The sequence below is a fragment of the Echiichthys vipera genome (assembly GCF_963691815.1).
Source record: "Echiichthys vipera genome assembly, chromosome: 16".
In the NCBI taxonomy this organism is placed as follows: Eukaryota; Metazoa; Chordata; class Actinopteri; order Perciformes; family Trachinidae; genus Echiichthys; species Echiichthys vipera.
The window spans coordinates 13,367,263-13,388,577 of record NC_139841.1 but is presented as its reverse complement, the minus strand read 5'-3'; the positions used below and the strand labels follow the sequence as shown (position 1 = coordinate 13,388,577).

Genomic DNA, 21,315 nt, shown 5'->3' with positions numbered 1-21,315 from the left:
AGCATTTGTTTGGGATTGTGTGTGGGTGGCTGAGCGCTCAATGCCTCAACATCCTCCCTTCCTCTCTCTTTCTTACCCCCTTTTTTTTCTCTCTCTCCCAGGCGTGCGTGCGCGCGCACACACACACACACACACACACACACACACACACACACACACACACACACACACACACACACACACACACACACACACACACACACACACACACACACACACACGGAAGCAGCTGGCTTAGCATAGCAGTACCCCAGTGTATTATGGGGTCAGTAGGCTGTTTAAGTGTGAACTGTGAACTAGTGTGCCTCCAACACAGCTGAGCCACTGACTGCATCACCACCAATGTCATTTTTACAGAAGAATTTCTTTTTTTCTTTTTTTATAAACTTTTTTTTGTGTGTTGTGTTTGGTCAAATAACTCCCACACATGGCTTATGGGCTATTGTTGTTTTTCTGTTTTATTCTTCCCCTTTTTTTGTGGCTCAGGCAGCATCTTGTAGTGGTGTTGAAGTATAATGAGTAGAGCTGGTGAAATGGTCTGAGTGTAACGCAGTGTATTGACGGGACCATCAATGTTTATGACAGTAAATGTATTATAGAAGTATTTCTGTCATCCAAATCTGTCCCAGCAAGCAAGCAAGTCAAGTCTGGTTGATTTAAAGTTTTTGCTGATTTGTGTCTTCTCAAATCAGCGTAGTTGTAAATATTAGAAAATGGGAAAAGCTTTGGGATCTTTCAAATATGTTCCTGAAGTGAAGTGGAATAAAAGTATAAAGTTGTGTAAACGGAAAGACGAATGCTGGAAAGTACCTGAAACTAACTCACAAAACACCTATTTATTTGATCCATTTGTAATGTAAAAACATAGATTAGAGCACCTTTAACCAATACAAATGTAAATGTGTAACTGTTGAATACCCAGAAGGCTTTTGTTATTCTTTTGTACGTGGTGAATTGTGACCATAAAACATTTGATTCAGTGGAGAAATTTTGGAAATAGGCAAAGCTACAAGACTGAGTGCACACCGATCGTAGAGTTCAGTGGTAGCAGCTCACTGACCACCCGCATGTGTGGTAAACATTTCCATGGTAACAGGTGAGCTCCACCAACCAGAGACGCTGTTACGCTTAGGATTATGGGTAGTCTAGTGCTTCTCCATAACATTGCAAATAAAGCGTTTTTCAAAGTTAGTCTACCTCGGATTGTTACAACATTACAGTTAATAATTCAAATCTTGATGCACAATGTACCTCACTGTTGAGCTCTGTTAACTTGAAGCTTTAGTGATTAGGAAGTCTTTGAGATAAGATGAAAGTTTGGATGTATGAAGAAGCCGCAGTCACACTTACAGAGATTGTTAGAGATGCATTTTCATTTCTCTTCATGTGTGATGTCAATTGATGAATATTCAGGCATGGTTGTGAGCATTGTCCCTTGTGGGCCACTGTAGATCATCTGTGTGAGATCCGATGTTCACAAAGCATTCACAACAAGAAGATGCCACTGATTGCACCTTTGAAATGCTCAAGATAGAATCAAGATTTGATATGTGACTGATCACTCTGGATTTGTGAACATGGAAGACATTTATCTTGGGGCTGGTGCATCGGACACACTTAAAGGAACCGTTTGAGATTTTGGGTAGTAATCTTATTTGCTTCATTACTAAGCATTAGATAGATAGAAGGATTGATACCACTGTCACATCTGTCCGAATATGAAGCTGGGGTCTGCAGATGGTTAGCTTAGCTTAGCATAAAGACTAGAAATGGGGAAACGGGTAGCCTGGCTTTCTTTGCAATCCGCGGCATGGCAGGGTTTTGCATTTATTCGACGTGACAGTGGTATCAAAATAATTGGCATAAATAAAAGAGACAACAAAAACTAAGTCATTTTTCCATTTTTGGTTCTGTCTTGATTCATATAATTGTTAATCAAACAGATTCTATCTATCAAGCACACATGCAGCGCCATGCCATTTGCCCCTGTTAAATCCTAAAGATGTTGTTCGCATCAAAATGAAGGCTCCCTTAGGGTACCAGGAGCAGGAGGTGGCTAGTTGACCAAAACAAAAACAAAAACAATCACGGAACAAAACGGAAGATGCTGAGCAGTGGATGTAAAGGTGGAGAAGAAGAAAGAGGGTGGATAGTGAGGATGAAGTTGGACAGCCTTGGATGAGAACAGAGTGAGAGGGTAAAAAAGGGTAGGAGAGCAGCAGATACTGGTAGCTGGAGAAAAAAACAGCAAAAGTGAAGGCCCCTACACATGATACGCTGACCTTTCAAAAGCGCAGCCATTGAGATAGAAGCTTTGAGTGTGACGTTTAAGTTTCCTAGACAACCAGAGAGCAACATCAAGCCGGCTAGAAAGATGGAGGAAAAACAGATTGTTTGTGTGTTTCCTGAACTATTTAACGTCAGATTAAAGTCGTATCATGATCTCAGAAGAAAACGTATAAGGCTTTAAGGTTCACAAGCAGTCACACCAGGTTTGTGAATAGGCGGTCTACGAGCTAACGGTTGTTTTAATACTAACGTTCATTTAGCCGTTTACTGGATCTCTGCGCCCAACCTTGCATTGAGCCCAGCGCAAAAAGCTTATCATGCCCCTTGAGAGGAGAGACTGGGAGGATGTGAATGTCTCTTTTGGTCCGAGAGTGAAAGATATAGAAACAAAGAGAAGGAAGGAGAGGCCCAAATCAGAAAAAAAGAGACGAAAGTAAAATGAGAGAGAGAGAGGAGGGGAACATAGAATAATCCCTTTCTTTCCATCTGACAGCTTCTTCCTTTTACGGCTGTCACAGGGATGATGGTTGGACTAGCCACTGCCTTGGCAACACTTTCCTGGTGGTCACCCAGTGCCAGGGCAGTGGGCCTAGGAACCAGGATGTGCCGATCAACAACATGAACCAAAACCTCAACTCCACTGCAGTTAGGCTCTTCTCTAACATTTTATTTTAGCCTGTTGCAGTCAAGTTGACAAGAAAACACACACACACACACACACACACACACACACACACACACACACACACACACACACACACACACACACACACTCAATCAATCCATCCCCCATACATTCCTTTAAGTCACTCTGTTTCTGCCTTTTCTTATCTCATTCTCCCTCGTTTTCTCCCCCACACTCTCCTGCTGAGTAACAGCGCTAATCCTCTGTGGCGTTGGATGTTTTCTATCTAATGGCTGCGTTTGTGTGTGTACATTTTGCAGGAGCGGAAACGAGGAGAAGCTAATGGCCTTGCTCACCCCGCTCAACGTCAACTGCCACGCAAGCGACGGCCGCAAGGTAAGCAAAGCAACAGTCAAGCACGCTTCGTAACAGGCTCATCACTGGCATTTTCTGTACCACTGCGGCGCAGGAATGTCATCAGCACGACAAAACCAACTGGTGCTTTAAGGTTTTATAAGTGAAACAAAGGCTGTTATCGGCAGCCGCGGGACTTGGTTGTACCGAATAATCCGAGCACTCTCCAGCAGACATTCTTGGTTGTCAGCCATTAAAACAAATAGATGGAGACACAAACCCTTCAGTGAATAAATTAGCACTTATGCTGAACAATAGCAGTACATAAAACAAGCTAAACTCTGTCAGACTCAGGGACAGCTCATTTACTGTCTCCAATACAAAAATGGGATGACAGCAAACAGTACATTTCAAGTGTGTTTTTTTTTTTGTTCATTGACATTTGATTGAACCTGAACCCTCTACCAAACTCATAACGAACACAATTGCTTACTCAGCCTTATGTTAAGCCCAACGCCTCCAAGAGCAGCACTGGGCTGTGAGGCAGTGTGGTGTAGTGGTCGCAGGCTGAAGTGCAGGTCACATGACGCACACTGACCCGTTACGAACACTGGACAATGTCCAACCAATCAGGTCTAGACATCGCCCTTTCTAACATGCAGCACACAAAAAGACATTGTAGGTGTCAGACGTGTCCTCACTTACTGAAAATACGCCTTGGTAAAGCATGTATGGCGTCATGATACGGATTACACTGCGGGTCACATAGGCGGTTTGTAATTTGGTCCTAAACGAACAAGTCTCTTTGTGTTCCTTGAATTTGTCTGAATATTTCAGCAATGGGTCTTACCCATAAGAGTTCACGAGTATATCCCCAAAGCAATTTCAATCAAAAGCAACTGGTTTTGGTCATTTGTCTAGGTGGGAAGTAGGTTTCGACTTTGTTGGTGCTCTCTTGGGTCTTAAAGACAGCCGTTGGAGTCCCAGGAGGCCAGAGTGACAGTCGTTGGAGTGACAGTCGTTGGAGTGACAGTCTTCGGAGTGACAGTCGTTGGAGTCACAGGAGGCCATTTGTGAACAGTTGTTCTTTGATGTTAGATTGTTGAATCAAGATTGTTAATTCAACAATCTAACAAAGAACAACTTTTCACAAATGGCCTCCTGTGACTCCAACGACTGTCACTCTAACAACGGTCGTTGGCACGTGGAGCACAAAGCGTTCCCGTGACACCATCAGCCTTGTGAGAGGTTAAATACCTGGATCTCCCCACCAGTTAGTTGGACCAGTCCCAGCCTGGTCAGATGCGTACATGAACTGATGAAGCCTCTTGGATGAGCGGTGAAACGTCTTCCTAGACAACCAAGTCCAGTTGCTTTTGACCGAAATTGCTTTGGGGATAACGATGACCTGGACAATATTCACAGGCTTAAAGTTCATGAGTAGTTTCTCAGGTGCAACATTTTCTTCTTCTTCACCATCAGATTTTTGTTTTCTTCTAATTCCGCGCCAGCCACATGATACAAATGTCATCAACACACACACTTGCTCGCTGTGAACTATCTAGACAATGAGTTGCTCTATTCGCACATGGGCTCAATCAGACATTACATGGTCTTTGGACTAGGGAGTTGGCAGGGTAAATTCTGTTTGATGTTCGGTCCAACTGATTCGGACATTTGCATTCTCAAGTACAGCTCCTCTGAGTAATGTCTAGAAAAGTTCAGGTCTGCAGTGCATATGTGAAAAGGGCTATAGAAAGTAATCCTAAAAGAAGCAAAAATTCATGAATACGTTTTTCACAAACACTCTGATGTTACTCATAGTCATATTACTGTTTGAGTGCCTTTGCTTTGGGTCCAATAAAAATAAAAACAAAGAGTAAACTAGAATGAGCGCAGTTTCCAGTTCCACTGATTCGCTTGTGCTCATCTCCTCTGTGTTATATAGACTGTGTAATCTCTTTGTTACCATCTGATTGTTTTGCTTGCTTGGCTCGTACCAACAATTTGATCAGGATTTAACAGTCACACTGTGGACTTAGTTATAGTGTTGTTAAATTGCAGAGTGTAGAATGAGACTTTAGGGTAAATTAATCGTCAGGTAACACCAAAAGTACATTGGCCAACAGAGGAAATTGCTTTATTGCATCCTGTTCGCTTAGCAGAAATAATTTTGTGACCATGGCATCCGCTCATGTGTCCTCAGGGAGCCCTGAGCCTCAGGTTGAGCTGCTGGGTCACAACAGTACATCTGGCTTGTGACTAATTAGTCCCTAGGATGAATAAAGAAAGAAGAAGAAAAAAACAGACTTCTTTCTAGTTTTGTATTTTCTAGCTTTAGTTGAAGTACTCCCTGTAGCCTTCCATATCACAGTGTTCCAACCTGACAGAGGACTGCTGCTTCCTTCTCTCTCAGCTCCACTCTGCAGAGGCAATTGGCCAAACAAGTTTGGGATCCTTCAGGAGTTTTTGTGGGTGTCTCTCATGGCTTTCTAAACTATTTTTCTTGTCAGAGAAGAAAAACGTCTCGAGGGTGTGCTCCCACCAGTTTTATTTAGTCCGGTTGTACAGAACCCTTCACCATTTAGCATGGGAAAAAGGGCATTTAGTTATGCTGCGCCTTCCTCATGGAACCAGCTCCAGAATGAATGGAAACTGAAGGAGCTGGTTACACATTTAAATCCCTCCGCTCTGTCTGTACATGCTTTGTTTGATGATTTTCTGATTGTGACTATATTTATATGTTCTCTGTTGTTTCTAATCTTTGTTTGTAATTCTGGAACTGTGTTGCTGCCTGTCTTGGCCAAGACTCTTGTAAAAGCGATTTTTAATCTCAATGAGACATTTTCCTGGTTGAATAAAGGTTAAATTAATGTACCCCCTCTGTGCGGTTTGTTAAAGTCGGTGTGAGCACAGGACAAAACAATCGCTCTCTGGTCTACCTCGAAGGAGTGATCTCGGGCATCTAGCAAGTGAAGTCTGGTGCGGTGGTTTATTTCTGGTGTGAACACTATTCGAACGGGAAGTGTACCATTTATGTCTCATTTTTGATCGTTCTTTTCCTTTTTTGGATACTTGCGAATTATTAATTCAATTTTGTTTACGGTTCCAAATCATAACAACATTTATCTCAAGACACTGACAGAGAAGGTAAAGACCACACTATGACTTATTTATGCTTTAATAGTTGCTTTCATCCGACTTTAATTAGCTTTAATCTAATACCCCATTGAGTAGCAATAGCAATCTTGTGCAAACAGACAGATTAGCCCATTTTTCGCATTTGCTACCTAAATGTCGAGTGGCAGGGGGCAAACCTGGACTCACGACCAAGTTAGATGACTCCTGAATGTCTGATAGAGCGTCTTCCTCAAAATGTCTCTCTTAATATATTATATTATATTAATGCCTAATGTCTTACGAGACGTTCATACACACAGTCTTCTAAAATCATCTGATATGCACCACACCGACACCAACATGAACAGAATCTGATGGTACTCCATGATATATGATATCCAGTAGGGGTGGAACGGTTCACAAAATCCACTGTTCGGTTCATATCACGGTTTTGAGGTCACGGTTTTTCGGTTCGGTTCGGTTGTTTTTTTCTATTTCTTTTAGATTCTAAAAATACCCTGTATCAGATCTGTAGCCTAATGATTAAAAATTAAATTTGAATCTGATATTCTTAAGGCCATGTCATGCAATCATGCAAAAACTGAAGTAATGAGGCAGCATGCTTAGGGATTACTGTAACAATCTTAAATGAAAGTGAAGTGAGATTTTGAAACAGTAGGAGAGACATTGCTGCATTTACGCATTTAGTTGGCAAAAAGGTCAACAATTGTTTGCCTTCTAGGTAAGAATATAAACACTTTTACATTATCAAATTTTGGAAAAAATTAAGAAAATAGGTTTTCTTTCACTAAAATATGCACAAACAGCAATCACTGACCTGACTGAAATAGGCTACATCAGGGTTATTCAATTCATTTGGAATTGAGCCCGGTTGACGAAAATGATCCAAAATGAGGGGCTGTATAAATATGAGCATCACATTAATGGATATTGTAAAACAATACAGTGACATAAGAGTACATACAGTATATTGTCTTTATTTTATCAATGTAAATATTAGTCATGACCTCAAAGTGTCAAAAAAAAAAAATCCTTGTTATATGAGCAAACCTGTGAACCAGAGGTTTTCACTCAATTATTGGAGTACAAGTAAAGTACAAGTTTGAGGCTCTTGTCCTTTACTTGAGTATTTTATTTACATGCTACTTTATTCTTCTGCTCCAATACAAATCAGTGGAAATATTCTACTTTTTACTCCACTACATTTATCTGATTACTTCAGTTACTAGTAAGTTACCAGGCTTACAAGTACATATGAAACATTAGTTTATTCATCAGAAACTGGACTGACACAAATGAACGTAATATAAATGCAGAGTAGCATGATTTTTATTAAAATGCCTTATCAACTTATCCTCTTTACACTCAGATATGGCTGAAGAGTAAACACAGGCTTCACAGTGACAGAAACAAAAACTTCACTGGTGAACTGACGGTTTTCTGTGTCAACTTTTCTTTTTTTCAGAGTAGAAAGAGATGTTGACGTGGTGATTTAACCACGGATTTACCAGACTGAAACGATTGAGAATAACAACAGAGCGGAGCTTAGCAAGCTGTTGCCAAGAGGATTCAGAAACCCACGAAGAAGAGCGTAGCGGGAGCGCGCGCAGCGGGAGCGCGCGCAGCGGGTACGTGCGCAGGGGAAACGTGCGCAGGGGAAACGTGCGCAGAGGGAACGTGCGTAGCGGGAACATGCGTAGCAGGAGCTTGCGTAGCGTTGTGGCCGTGTGCCTACAGGGAGAGCGTGGAGCAAGTCTCCCAGCGCGCTGGGACTTGACGCGCTGAGACGTAGCGCTGAGATACGAGAGAGGACAGAGGTCATGAAGGCTTATGCTACGTTGCACCTCATAAACCAAACAGTACACACGTGTACCGAACCGTGACATGCGTGCCGAACGGGACAGATTTTTTTCGTAAACCGTTCCACCCCTAATATCCAGGTAGTCATTTTAAGGGGTTTGTTGTCTTTTCATCTGCCGACTATGTCCATTAATCAAACCATTTCCACCAGATGGATATTGTTAACAATTTCTGGACTTTGCCTTTGTGAACGCAAGCCAGACCAGTTAGAATATTGAAACAATGTATCATCCTCGCTTATATTCTATTCAGGAGCTGGACCTTTAGTTGTAAACCTGCCCTGAAAACAACATTCAGATTATCAAACCCAACCCAACCCAAGCTACGGGTGCATTATTGGAAGACTTGCTCCACCTATTTAATAGCAGATATTGACAAGGACTTGTAGAAGCAATATGCTGGAGAAATAGTTTCACCTTAAAGCTTTGATTGATCAGAGACATTTTTGAGAAAATAGAGATTGCCGTAATCTATTGGTTGCTGAAGCAGAGCCCCTGTATTTCATTTTATTGGTTGCTATGACAACTATACTCAGACAAGCAGGAAGCAAAAGGGAGGCTTTTGCTCTGTACTCTTGGTAACTGTCATATAAATACTATAACAGCCTTGAGGAGGCTCTTTCTTATAATTCTGGGTACTCCAATGTTGATGATGCTCAGCTGTGGCTCAGTTGCACCATATCACTGTCATACCCATAATTATGAGAGAGCATCCTTAGGTTATTATCTCTGCAGGTGGCCTGCTGGAGATGTGATACCCCAAGGGAAAAACCGTGTCATTTGAAATTCTTTGGAGTTGCAGGGAACCACCACAAGAGCATTGAAATTTAATGGTTCATAAGTAGATGAATGCAAACGACCAGGCGATACATAAAAATTGTGCTCAGACATATTTTGAAATGACCTCTCCCGCACAATCTGTATTTGTAATGCCCTTTAATTGCTCAGACTGAAAGCAGTCATGCACAGTAGATGGAATATATTTTCACGCCAGTGCAGTTTTATCCTCGTTATGGCCTCAGAGTAATTTAATGGGGTGATGGGGATTTACATTTCCGCAGCTAACAGGAATTATTGAGTGAATTCTGCGTAATAGTAATAGCCGAGGGACAGCGAAAACTTTCCCTACTTGTCATTCTTGTCCTTTGACTAAATCTACTAATGGAAAATCAGTCTGCTGGATAGCATGAATGTGAAACCATTAGATTCAGTTCAGACTTACTTTTACCTTTTTTAAGGTTGGTTTGTAATACAAGTTATGTTTTTAATACATGATTAGTTTAGGTACGTGGTTCAAGTATAATGCAGTATATTTTATAGTAGTGCTGGGCCGTATGACCATACATTTGTGTCACTTTGGCAGTATATGAAAATTGACTGCCAAATTGTTATGAAAATAATGATAACGAGAGACAAAACAGAGCGTGGCAGTCCTAATGATTGTTAAGAATGATGCTTCCTTTAAAATATTAAACGAGAGTTACTTCTCTCTCTCCCTCTCCCTCCCTCTTCTCTGTTGGATTTTAATTAGAAGTGGCACAGGCTCTCCTTCTCCCCTCTTCAACCACACACTTGCATACAAACACACACAGATCTGGAGCATAAATGTTGATCGCAAAACCTCTTGGTTGAATTATAAAGCTCTGAATGTAGGCACATGTGAGAAGAGAGGGAGAGCAAGCAAGATGGAGAGATACTATATGGCCAAAAGTATGTGGACACCCATAAACACATTCTGAAGTTTGGGTCTGGAACAGTTTTTGGTTTAGACCTGGCCCCTTAGTTCCAGTTAAGGGAACTGTCAATGCGTTAGCAACAGTTTGGAAGGGCCCTTTTCTGTTTCAGCATTATAATGCCCACCTGTATAGAGCCAGGTCTGTTAAAAGATGGTTTTCCCAGTTTGATGCAAAATAAGTTGAATTTTCAGTAGAATAGAGACTGTTATGGTAGATTATTAATGCCTACGCTTCTGAGACATTCACATATGGGTTTAATGTTTGTCCAAACACTTGACCTTATTCTCTGCTGTATCTACAGTACAGTAGCTTAAGTAACTGTTGTCTGGAAAATGGTTTCTACCTCCACAGCTAGTAAGAGCTATTTTATTCTTACAGCACTGCTCTATAGTACTATAGTATAGGCAACAGCAGTATAACAGCCGTGCATGCGTACGTGCGTGCATGTGCGCACTCTGATGATTGAGGGCCCATCAGAGTGGGATATTATTAACACAGCTGAGTGGAGAGCGTTATCAAGCTGCCTCTATTGAAACCTACCGCTTACTCCCACACACACACACACACACACACACACACACACATACACACACACACACACACACACACACACACACATACACACACACGCACACGCACTTTCTCCTGCAGACACGGCTGCCTCAGGAAAAAGGTCTGTGTTTTCTGGCTATCCATTGCAAACACACACACACACCAACACTCACACACACACACACACACACATACACACACACACACGCACACAGGCCACAGTAATTTTTTTTCCACCTCTTTCTTAATGTTCAGTTTTCCCTTCTTATATGCTTCAGTGACATATGCTTCCAGCTCTTCCAACTACTCACATACTGTAGTTAGTTAGATGGTAGTTCCATCCATCCATCCATCATCTGGGGGCTGGAGCCGATCACAGCTGACATTGGGCGTGAGGTGGGAGACACCATGGACACATTGAAACACTGTTTTCAGTTTTTCAGGGAATATAGTGCATGTTTTGGGCTGTTGAGCTCCGTCTGTTGTGAATGTGTGTTTGCCTGTGTGTTTGTGAACACTGAATTTTAGCTCTATATCCCACCAGTGAGAATCATTGCACCCACTCACGTCCTATCTGGCACTCACGTCCTAGCTGGCACAAACTTCAAAGCAACAGACAACTGGAGAGCAAGACTCAGATTCAGAGAGGTAGAGGAAAGAGGAGAGAATAGACTTTCATTGAAGCCTTGTTTAAATGTTGATTATGAGAGATTCTTCTGCTGAGAGCACCATGTTTATCATCCTTATCTCCAAAACTGAACTTTTGAGGAATAGATCATACATTAGTGGAAGTCTGTATTTTTCAATTTTATGGCTCCATAGTTTACATGACAGCACTGTCATGAGAAAATGTTATGGGCACTCTATGCTGACATAATGTCAGCTATATTCTGAGCTTTTACTCTATAACCGAATGAGGTTCTTTTCATTTTAGCACTGACATATCTGTATTGAAAAATGTTCCACAGCGCCTGGGAACTCTCTCTCAGCTCAGAGCGGCTCTTGTCTTGGCAGAAGTTCACTCATGTTTACAAATCCAGGCAAACACAACACAAGGTCCTGAGAATGATGAACGGTTTTTCACAGTGGTGTCAGTGTGTGCATAAATGTAACCCGATTCCCTGTCTCAGAGAGATATTCAACTTCTGCTCCTTTAAAAATAAAGAACAGAAATATCCAGAGGCATTTGTGACGTGTTCAGGTGACAGATAACAAATAGGGTGAGGAAAATTTTTAATAAACCTTTGTCAGTGACAAATTTAACCTCTTGCTTTCATGCAGGCCCATGGCACGTTGTTGTCTGAGGGAGATGAGGCTACAGCTTGCTAGTGCACAGGTAGTTTGTCAGCAAGAATTAGATGTCACAATTTTTGTTTCCCAAACTGAAAATTTTGAAGGTCCCATACTATGCTCTGGAAAGGTTCTTAACACGCTGCCTCTTCCTCTGTCCGCCGTGATGACCTGATGATTGCTATTAAGCTATTTTGTTGAGTTGTAAGCTGTTTTGTTGAGTTGCCTCTGAGCGAAATGCTCTCTTGTAAATAGTGATGCGGTGTAATGTTAATGTTCGGATGTCTAGGGATTTTATTATGAAAGGTAAGAAGGAATTACTAAAGCTGCAATGTGGTGGCGTTGACAGTGTGGAAGGCAAAATAGCTTGCCGCCTTTGTTCAGACTACGAATCCTCTGTGTCATTATTTTATTACCTCCATAAGTACAGGGACGCCTCAAGCACTTTCCTCTTCCTTTGCGCTGTAAAGCGAGTCTTTATTTTGCCCGGAGTTCGTATCTGGTGGCAAACAGTGGAAACAAGGCTTATAGAGTGCCAACCTAAACGCCGGTGGTGTCATTATTCTTCTTTTTACTTCATAATTATAACTTACCTAACAGAAAAACAAAAAATGAATTCAAGTATTTTTCCTCACCTAAAATAAAATGCCCTGCAGGGTCAGTTAATTTGCTAATTCTTCTCGGGCCAGTAGGTTTGACCTTATATGTTTTGTAGCTGAAGATTCACGCGTTAAAATATGATTAGGCTAGTTTATACTCCACATATAAACATTTGTGTGTCATAAATGGCAACAATTTGGCTAAAATAAACACCAACTACTAATTTGGTCCTTAAATATATTAACATGAAACTTTTCATTACAGCTGTATAAATGTATAAGTGATGCTTTTGAGATATGAGGTTGTGAACTGATTGGCAACTTAGAAGATTTATGAACTTTTTTATTGTGAAGCAAACAGCAAATAGGACAAAATAACAGAAAAAAGTCAATGTGCATAACTATTCACTTCCTTAAAGTCAATACTTTGTAGAGCCAGCTTTTGCAGCAATCACAGCCCCTGGTTGCAATTGTGGATAAGTCTCGATGAGCTTTCCTCATCTTACCATTTTTGCCCACTCCCTCTTGCAAAACTGCGCCAGCTCCTTCACGTTGCATGGTTTGCGCTTGTGAACTGCAATCTTTAAGTCTGATCACAGATTTTCTATCGGATTGAGGTCTGGGCTTTGACTAGGCCATTCCATCACCTTTACATGTTTCCCCTTAAACCACTCAAGTGTTGCCTTAGCAGTGTGTTTGAGGTCATTGTCCTGTTGGAAGGTGAACCTTTGTCCTCGCCTCAAATCACGCACAGGTACAGTGGTACAGGTTTTACTCAAGAATATCCCTGAATTTTTGCACCATCCATCTTTCCCTCAACTCTGACGAGTTTCCCAGTCCCGGCTGCTGAAAAACATGCCCACAGCATGATGCTGCCACCACCATGTTTCACTGTGGGGATGGTGTTCTTTGGGTGATGTGCCTTGTTGGGTTTGCGCCATCATCAGACCAGAGCACTTTCCTCCATACATTTTGGGGAGTCTCCCACAAACCTTTTCCCAAACTTAAAATGTGCCATTTTGTTTTTTGATGAGAGTAATGGCTTTCTTCTGGCCACTCTGCCATAAAGCCCAACTCTATGGAGCGTACAGCTTATCTTCCTTCTATGTACAGATACTCCAGTCTCTGCTTGGGAACTCGGCAGCTCCTCCAGGGTTACCTAAGGTCTCTGTGCTGCCTCTCTGATTAATGCCCTCCTTGCCTGGTCCGTAAGTTTTGGTGGGCGACCGTCTCTTGGCAGGTTTGCTGTTGTGCCATGTTCTTTCCATGTGGTTATGATAGTATGATGGTGCTCCTGGGGATCATCAAAGATTTGGATATTTTCTTATAACCTAACCCTGACTTGTGCTTCTCAACAACATTGTCCCTTACTTGTTTGGAGAGTTCCTTGGTCTTCATGGCAGTGTTTGGTTAGTGGTGCCTTTTGCCTAGCTGTTGCAGCCTCTGGGGCCTTTCAAAAAAGGTGTGTATATGCATAGACGGATCATGTGACACTTAGATTGCACACAGGTGGACTTCATTTCACTAATTATGTAACTTCTGAAGGTAATTGGTTGCACTAGAGCTTTTTATGGGCTTCATAACAAAGGGGGTAAATAAATATGTACATGCCAATTTTCAGTTTTTTATTTCTAAAAAATAGTTTAATGTTTATATTTTCTTATTTCACTTCACCAACTTAGACTATTGTGTTCTGATCCATCACATACAAGTCAGATTTAAAGAACATCAAACTAAAGGCTGTAGTGTAACAAAATAGGTAAAAAGCTGAGGGGAGAGAATACTTTTTAAGGCACAGTACATTACTGGCATGTCCTCTTGAGATTGAAAGTCAGAAAGATGCTTTCTGTTGTTTAAGAGGGTTGTTTTTTACTGAAGTTACTTTCTGAGCTGCTGAGCTTTAAACTTTCTTTGGAGCCCTCAGCTCCTCGGGAAAGTCAGTGTTTATAGCTTAGAGGCTGAGCAGATAGATGGCTGAGACACCAGTGCGTGCGTGCATGCGTGCGTGTTTGCGTTTGTGCGTGCGTGTGTGTGTGTATCTGGCTGGCTGGCTGTGTGAGTGTGCATGGAGAGCATAAGATGAGAAGACTAGCTGTAGGTCATTTATCTTTCAAGCCGTTGGCTCGGCTGAGCTGTCAGTGCCTTATAATATGTGTGTGTGTTTGTGTGTGTCAGTCAGAGGAATAGCACACACATTTGCTAATATGTTCATTGATCCAGTCATCTGACACTACTCATCTTGTTAGCGTGTGCAGCCCTGACCTGAGTACTAAGGTAGCGCAAAGAGTCAAATTGAAAGGATGTTCCACTCGTTCTTACATAGGAGTTATAGTTTTGCTCTTACATTCAAAATGTTTATGAAGGAACCTTTTTGGAAACGTGTTAACTGACAACAGCTCACAATTATGTTACATTTATCTCTCTCTTTACCTGTCACTTTTAAGTCATCGCATAATAAGAAAAGTGTTTTAGAGATGCTTCGAAAGAAATAAAACGGCTCCAAATGTCAGAATTTGTCTTTGAGCTTATGCGTATCTGAACGTTTGGCTACAGAATGAGTATAGATTTATCTAGGTACAAAATGTAAAGACATAATTTGAATGAATTATGAAATTCAGCCCTCAGCAGCAACCCAGTGGGTTGTTTTAGTTTGGTTTTAACACCATAGAAAGGTGTTTTATTGCATATTAGTCTGTATTGTGAAGCCAAGACAGCATGTTCCTGTATTTCTGTCATCACTCTGTCATAGGTTATAAATAATCCCCACACATGTGACATTTTTCTTCACAGTGGATGATGTTCATTATCCCAAAGTGCATTTTGTGAAAAGCATGTTTGTATGAAACAGACAGATTCCTTTTCAGATTGATGCTCAAACAGATGCTGCAGATAACATTGCTGTACCTCTAGTTTCCCAGCAAGCAGCGCACAAAAGGTGCATATACAATATATATATATATATATATATACAGTATATCTATATATTCATTTCAGGTACACACAGCTATTTATTTCCAACACTTGCTTCCGTGATTCTTACTGTGTTTGAAGCATTTTATAGATACAGAGATTATAGATTTCTTGATACAGAGGACAGCAATCTGTGGTATTATGACCATTTTAAAGGGACCCATGTGCTTTATTGTCCTGGATAAATTCATTTTTTCATTCTTAATTTTTTCAAGCTGACCAAGCTGACCAAGGTGACCTGGCACCTCTCCAGTTAACATTCTGTACAAGGTCAGTTCTTGGACTTAACTGGCTACCCTCTGGTTTCAATCCAAGACCTTGTGCAGGCGTTGTTTCCGCAGGCACCGCGGTTACTTGGCGTTTGGGTGGGTGGATTCATAAAAAAACGTATTAACAGTAGGTGGGTCAAATAATACATAATCAAGGAAAATATTAATTTGATTATATTAATGTAGCAGAGAGCTGAGCAGAGCTGTTATATCCACTGCTGCAGCAGGAAGCTTCATTTTTAGTAAGGCAAGTGTGTCGGTCAATGTGTACGCGCATTTACGCACAAGTGAAAGCAGCTTCATCGATTATTCATCTTCAACCGCTTGTCCCTGTCGGGGTTGCGGGGGGCTGGAGCCAATCCCAGCTAACATCGGGCCTGAGGCGGGGTACACCCTGGACAGGACGCCAGTTTATCACAGGGCACGTAGAGACAAACAGAGACAGACAACCAGCCTGTGAATGTTCTCATTCGTCCAGGTCATTCGTCCAGGTCATCGTTATCCTCAAAGCAATTTCAGTCAAAAACAACTAGACAAACAACCAGTCCAGTTGTTTTTGACTGAAATTGCTTTGAGGATAGAGACAGACAACCATTCACACCTACGGGCAATTTTAGAGTCATCAATTAACCTAACACATGCATGTCTTTTGGATTGTGGGAGGAAACCTGGGAACCCGGAGAAAACCCACGCAGACATAAGGGGAACATGCAAACTCCCCACAGAAAGGCCCCTTCTCGCTGTGAGGCGACAGTGCTAACCACTACACCACCCCTTCAGAAGCTTAATGTTTAGTTATGCTTCCTCTGTTAAGTTTCTAACTACAGTTTTTAGGTTTGCTGCTTAAAGGGATTCTTTGCACAGAGCTCCTCACAGATCAGACCACCATTGTCGGAGATAAATGGTGAATGTTCACATGAACAGATGAACAGTGTTTGGCTTCCTTCTGTGCTAGTGCATGAAGTGTTCCGTGTAGCAGACCTTCAGAAGACATTTATACAGGGACTGGTACTGGTTGAGTGAAATGTCATGCGGGTGTACGTCTCTAAAGCGGAAAAAAATAATGAATTTGGGTGAGTAGATTATTTAAGAGTACATTAAAATGGTGTCAGGCCAAATGCGTAGCTCTACCGTGGACTAAGCTACTACCGCCCTCATCTTGGATTTAAAGGGATACTTTCCTGTTTGTAGAAGAACAGTGTTTGGTTTCCCGTGAGAGCACAAATCCCCGCGGACTGGAGGCGTTTTATGTCATCCCGTAGATTTGAGCCATTCAATGTGCCGAACTCCCTGAACCTTCGGTCGCAGAGGAAGGCCTACCACCGTTTATCTGCTCACAGCCCACACTGCCATGAAACAGAGCTGGAATTAAATCAGGAAAATATATCTTTAAGTTTAATTATCGTTTTATTTATTTATTAGTATATTATGTGTGTGTGTCTGTGTGTGTGTGTGTGTGTGTGTGTCTGTGTGTGTGTGTGTGTGTGTGTGTGTGTGTGTGTGTTTGTGTGTGTGTGTGTGTGTGTGTGTGTGTGTGTGTGTGTGTGTGTGTGTGTGTGTGTGTGTGTGTGTGTGTGTGTGTGTGTGTGTGTGTGTGTGTGTGTGTGTGTGTGTGTGTGTGTGTGTGTGTGTGTGTGTGTGTGTGTGTGTGTGTGTGTGTGTGTGTGTGTGTGTGTGTGTGCTCCTCCTGCAGGGCAAAGTTAAGTAATAACATCAGAGCTTCTCTCTCTCACACACAAACAAACAACACAAAATAAAATGGTCCAAATGTGGCCGTTCACCATACCAGATAGATCATGACTAATTGCTATGGCAACTGCTGACAGCTAGCAGTCACCGTTGTCATGGGAACAGCTTGACAGGCAAGAAAATAAGAAGACTGAGAGGGAGAGAAAAGAGGATGTAAGAGAGGGTAAAGAAAAATGGAAACATCCCCAAGAGGGAAATAACACAGCAGCAGATAACACACCCCATATGTTAATTTCTTTAAAAATATGTATTTTTTATCATTTTCGATTGAGTGTGCCGTTAGATGACCAAATAAGAAAACTCTAAAACATTTAGTAATGTCAGGATGCCATTGAAGGATACCATTCAGATGCATACCATTCCTATGGATGTGCATGGGGTAAATCAAAAGAAGATAAGTGCCTCCAAGGGAAGTCATAAAGGAAGATTAGTATATTACCATTATGGTTTTAACATGCACTCCACATCTCTTCTTGCTTCCTTCATTTTCCTCCCATATTTCTCTCCTCCATCTCTTTCCCCTCCTCCACTCTGTACTCCCCTCCACCTCCAGAGGAAAAAAAAAAGCTTTTAGGTGATTAAACCACAACAGAATGTTTTTTTTATTGCTATTGTTCACTTTCAGTCTGCCACTGTGAGCGCCGATCGCCTCTCACTGAGATATCGTCCACTAGGTTTTTCACTTTGGGGCAACACATTTCGTCAAGTATTAAAGCACTTTATAGATAGAAACACTAACAGTTGTGTGTGCACAAGCACTAAAAATCAATTGCATCTGACTAACTACAACACATTTGCATTGCACTTGTACATTTCTAGAAATAAACATGTTTACAGCCTGGTACAGAAATAAAATAAAAACGGTCAGTCAGTCTCATGGCAAATGATGGTATTTCTGAGTAACCCAACTTATCCTTAAAACAACAGTATATGGTATGCATAGCTAAAACGAACTATTATATAAGCCCAGGGTTCAACCTTTTTTTTTTTTTTTAGATGTACTAAATGTACTTATTCTAACATATCTCTGGATCTTGAATACATACTCCATTTGTCATTTCAGGCAGTCGTGTTATTTGTCCTTCTCCACCATCTGAAGTGTGCATCCTTGCTTCATAATTTCAGAGCACTAGAAAACAAAAAGGTTCCAGTTGAGGATGTTGAATATGCAGCATTATGGCTCAGATCGATAATAAATAGTTGATGCTTTTGATTATTGGCACAATTGAGGATCATCATAAAAGATTCAGCTGGGGCTGCTTTTTTATGGCATTTTAATCCAAATCGGCTTCTGTGTGGGGAATCCAAGACAAGACTCTCTCTCTCTTTCTTACACACACACACACACACACAAACACACACACACACACACACACACACACACACACACACACACACACACACACACACACACACACACACACACACACACACGTGTGTATGTACTGTTGCATCATCATGATGTTGTTGCCAGGGTCAAACTTGGTGTAAGCTCCACCTCCTCAATCTGTCAACCCTGTGAGAGCAGTGGGTACGAATGCGTGTGCGCGTGCGTGTGCGCATGTGCGTGTGTGTTTGTGTGTATGTACATAAGGCCTAACTGATGATTCGGTACATTTACAAACAATAAACCTCCTTAAACCTAGCTAAGGACCTGATTACTGTTTTACACATCTATGTGTTTACCTCACACACAACACACACACACACACGCACGCACGCACGCACGCACACACACACACACACACACACACACACACACACACACACACACACACACACACACACACACACACACACACACACACACACACACACACACACACACACACACACACACACACACACACACACACACACACACACACACACTGCATTTAAAATGAGGATGATGACTAACTGTGCACCATGTCCTGCTCCTTCCAAATGCTGCTGTCACGTCCTGTAAATACGAGTGCACCATCTGTCCACCCAGCTCTGTCTCACTGCTGTTGCTGCTGCTGCTTCTCTCCTGAACTCAGAGATCAACAAAGATGATCTATTTTTAAAGAGCTCCTCCGACATCTGGTCAACACTAAGCAGAATGTGAGCTCAAAGCAAATGGTACCTGGAGCTAATTTTCACTCATCGTCATGCAAAAATAACCCTTTGTTTCAACCACTAATGTCATTTTCTGACAAAAGTTAAATCCATTCCTTCTTTGATTAGAGTTCCAGTATTGTGTCCGTGTCACCTTTTGAAACTGTTAACATAACAAAATGGGCAGACGGCTGTGAGAACATTTCATTTTCTTAAAAGAGACGTTCCACTTTGAAAAACAGTGATTTTGTAAATATTTTTTAGATATATTTTTGATGTTGCCAAGGTTTTGCATCATGTCTTATGAAGAGTTTCACTTTTAAGAGAAAACTTTCTCTGGAAGTGACCTGTAAATGACCTCGTTATGGGTAAAAAGATGCCTAGAACACAGCTAGCAGCGTTCTCTATAGTACCCCCAAACCCCAGGTCTGTTAACTGTACAGTAGATTCTCTGGAGCAGCATTTGGGATTTCTGTGCCATTTTTGTTTTGTGTGTAAACTGGCCCACATTGAAGGAACAACCACTCCACCGACGTCCTCTGCTTAAGCAGAAGTACATACTCAACAGCAGCAAAATTTCAAATTCGCTAATGTAGGATATTACTAGACATCCTGTAATCTTACGTCATAACGTGCTGTATAAGCCATGTGTTTTCTGCGTGTTTTACATTAGAGCGGGGAAGTGAGATCCAATCACAAGTGGTCACTCAAGACGCATGTGGAGACGCATTCTAATGCCAGGTGTGAACAGACGTACTTAGAGCTGTCCACTTGTGATCGGATCACCCGACATCAATGCTGATACCAAGTCTGAACGGGGTCTTGCATCTGCCTGCTGCATGTGGTAGCTTCAATCCCATCGTATTCAAAATTTGATCTCTAGTACACCCGGTGTTGTGAAATGGCTTTTATATCATAGAGGCAGGTTTCCCATTACCTTTTCTTGTAACAAGTTCAATTTGACTGAATAATGGGAACATTCTCACCGCCGTAACATTTCTCCACCAGCCTGGATGTCGTTACCCGCTTTGAAGAACAATGGCCTTTGCTGAGGGCAGAGGAATCACTGCATGTAGAGCTGAAGCCATCTCGTCTCAGTCCCATCTTAAGGCATTCAGAACTGCAGCTTTTCATCAGTTTTATGGAGGAAATATAGTCTTAGGGCTTCATAACTGTAGAGTGATTCAGCGGTAGAACAGCCCATCTGAAATGTCGTACAGCTGGCTGCTCAGTGAGAACAAGACTGTGTTCCTCCTTATTGCATTCTTTGTATAACTGATGTTTTGATATCATAATGATAGGCTGTCGCGCTGTTGAACGAACACGTAGGCGAACATTTACTTTACATTTCTCTTTCTTTTGTCTTTTTTCCTCCCACTGTGTGTGTCTCCTACTTCCCCTTCCTCTTTTCCCGTCTCCTCCTGCTCTCATTGTCCCTCTCTTTCTGTGTCTCTTCAGTCCACTCCACTCCACCTGGCAGCAGGATACAACAGGGTGAGGATAGTTCAGCTGTTGCTACAGCATGGAGCAGATGTTCACGCCAAGGATAAGGGGTACGTACAAATAAATTCAATGAAAAATAGATGGGACATTTCTTACTTTTGAAAGAAATAAGTTCAGTGGTGGCTGTGGTAGATGACATCAAGAATCCTAGCTATGTGACTGGTCGAACACAAAGAGGTTATAAAGACATTAATTTCATTTCCACCTACACCATTCACAGGGCTTTCATTGACTCTCTTCTAATTTTCAAACTGGAAAACATGAGGCAAATCTGATAATGTTGTCAAATTCTTCCTTTGT

At 41.7% G+C, this 21,315-nt stretch overlaps 1 protein-coding gene across 3 annotated transcripts in view; it reads left to right on the top strand.

Annotated features, from left to right (window-relative positions):
* tnksa (tankyrase, TRF1-interacting ankyrin-related ADP-ribose polymerase a) overlaps positions 1–21,315 on the top strand; it is a 95,439-nt gene that overhangs the window by 38,805 nt on the left and 35,319 nt on the right. For all 3 annotated transcript variants that reach the window (XM_083929760.1, XM_083929759.1, XM_083929761.1), the window contains 2 exons: positions 3,235–3,310; positions 20,971–21,065. In XM_083929760.1, coding sequence (XP_083785886.1) covers positions 3,235–3,310; positions 20,971–21,065 — 171 coding nt within the window. The remainder of the gene's footprint in view (positions 1–3,234; positions 3,311–20,970; positions 21,066–21,315) is intronic.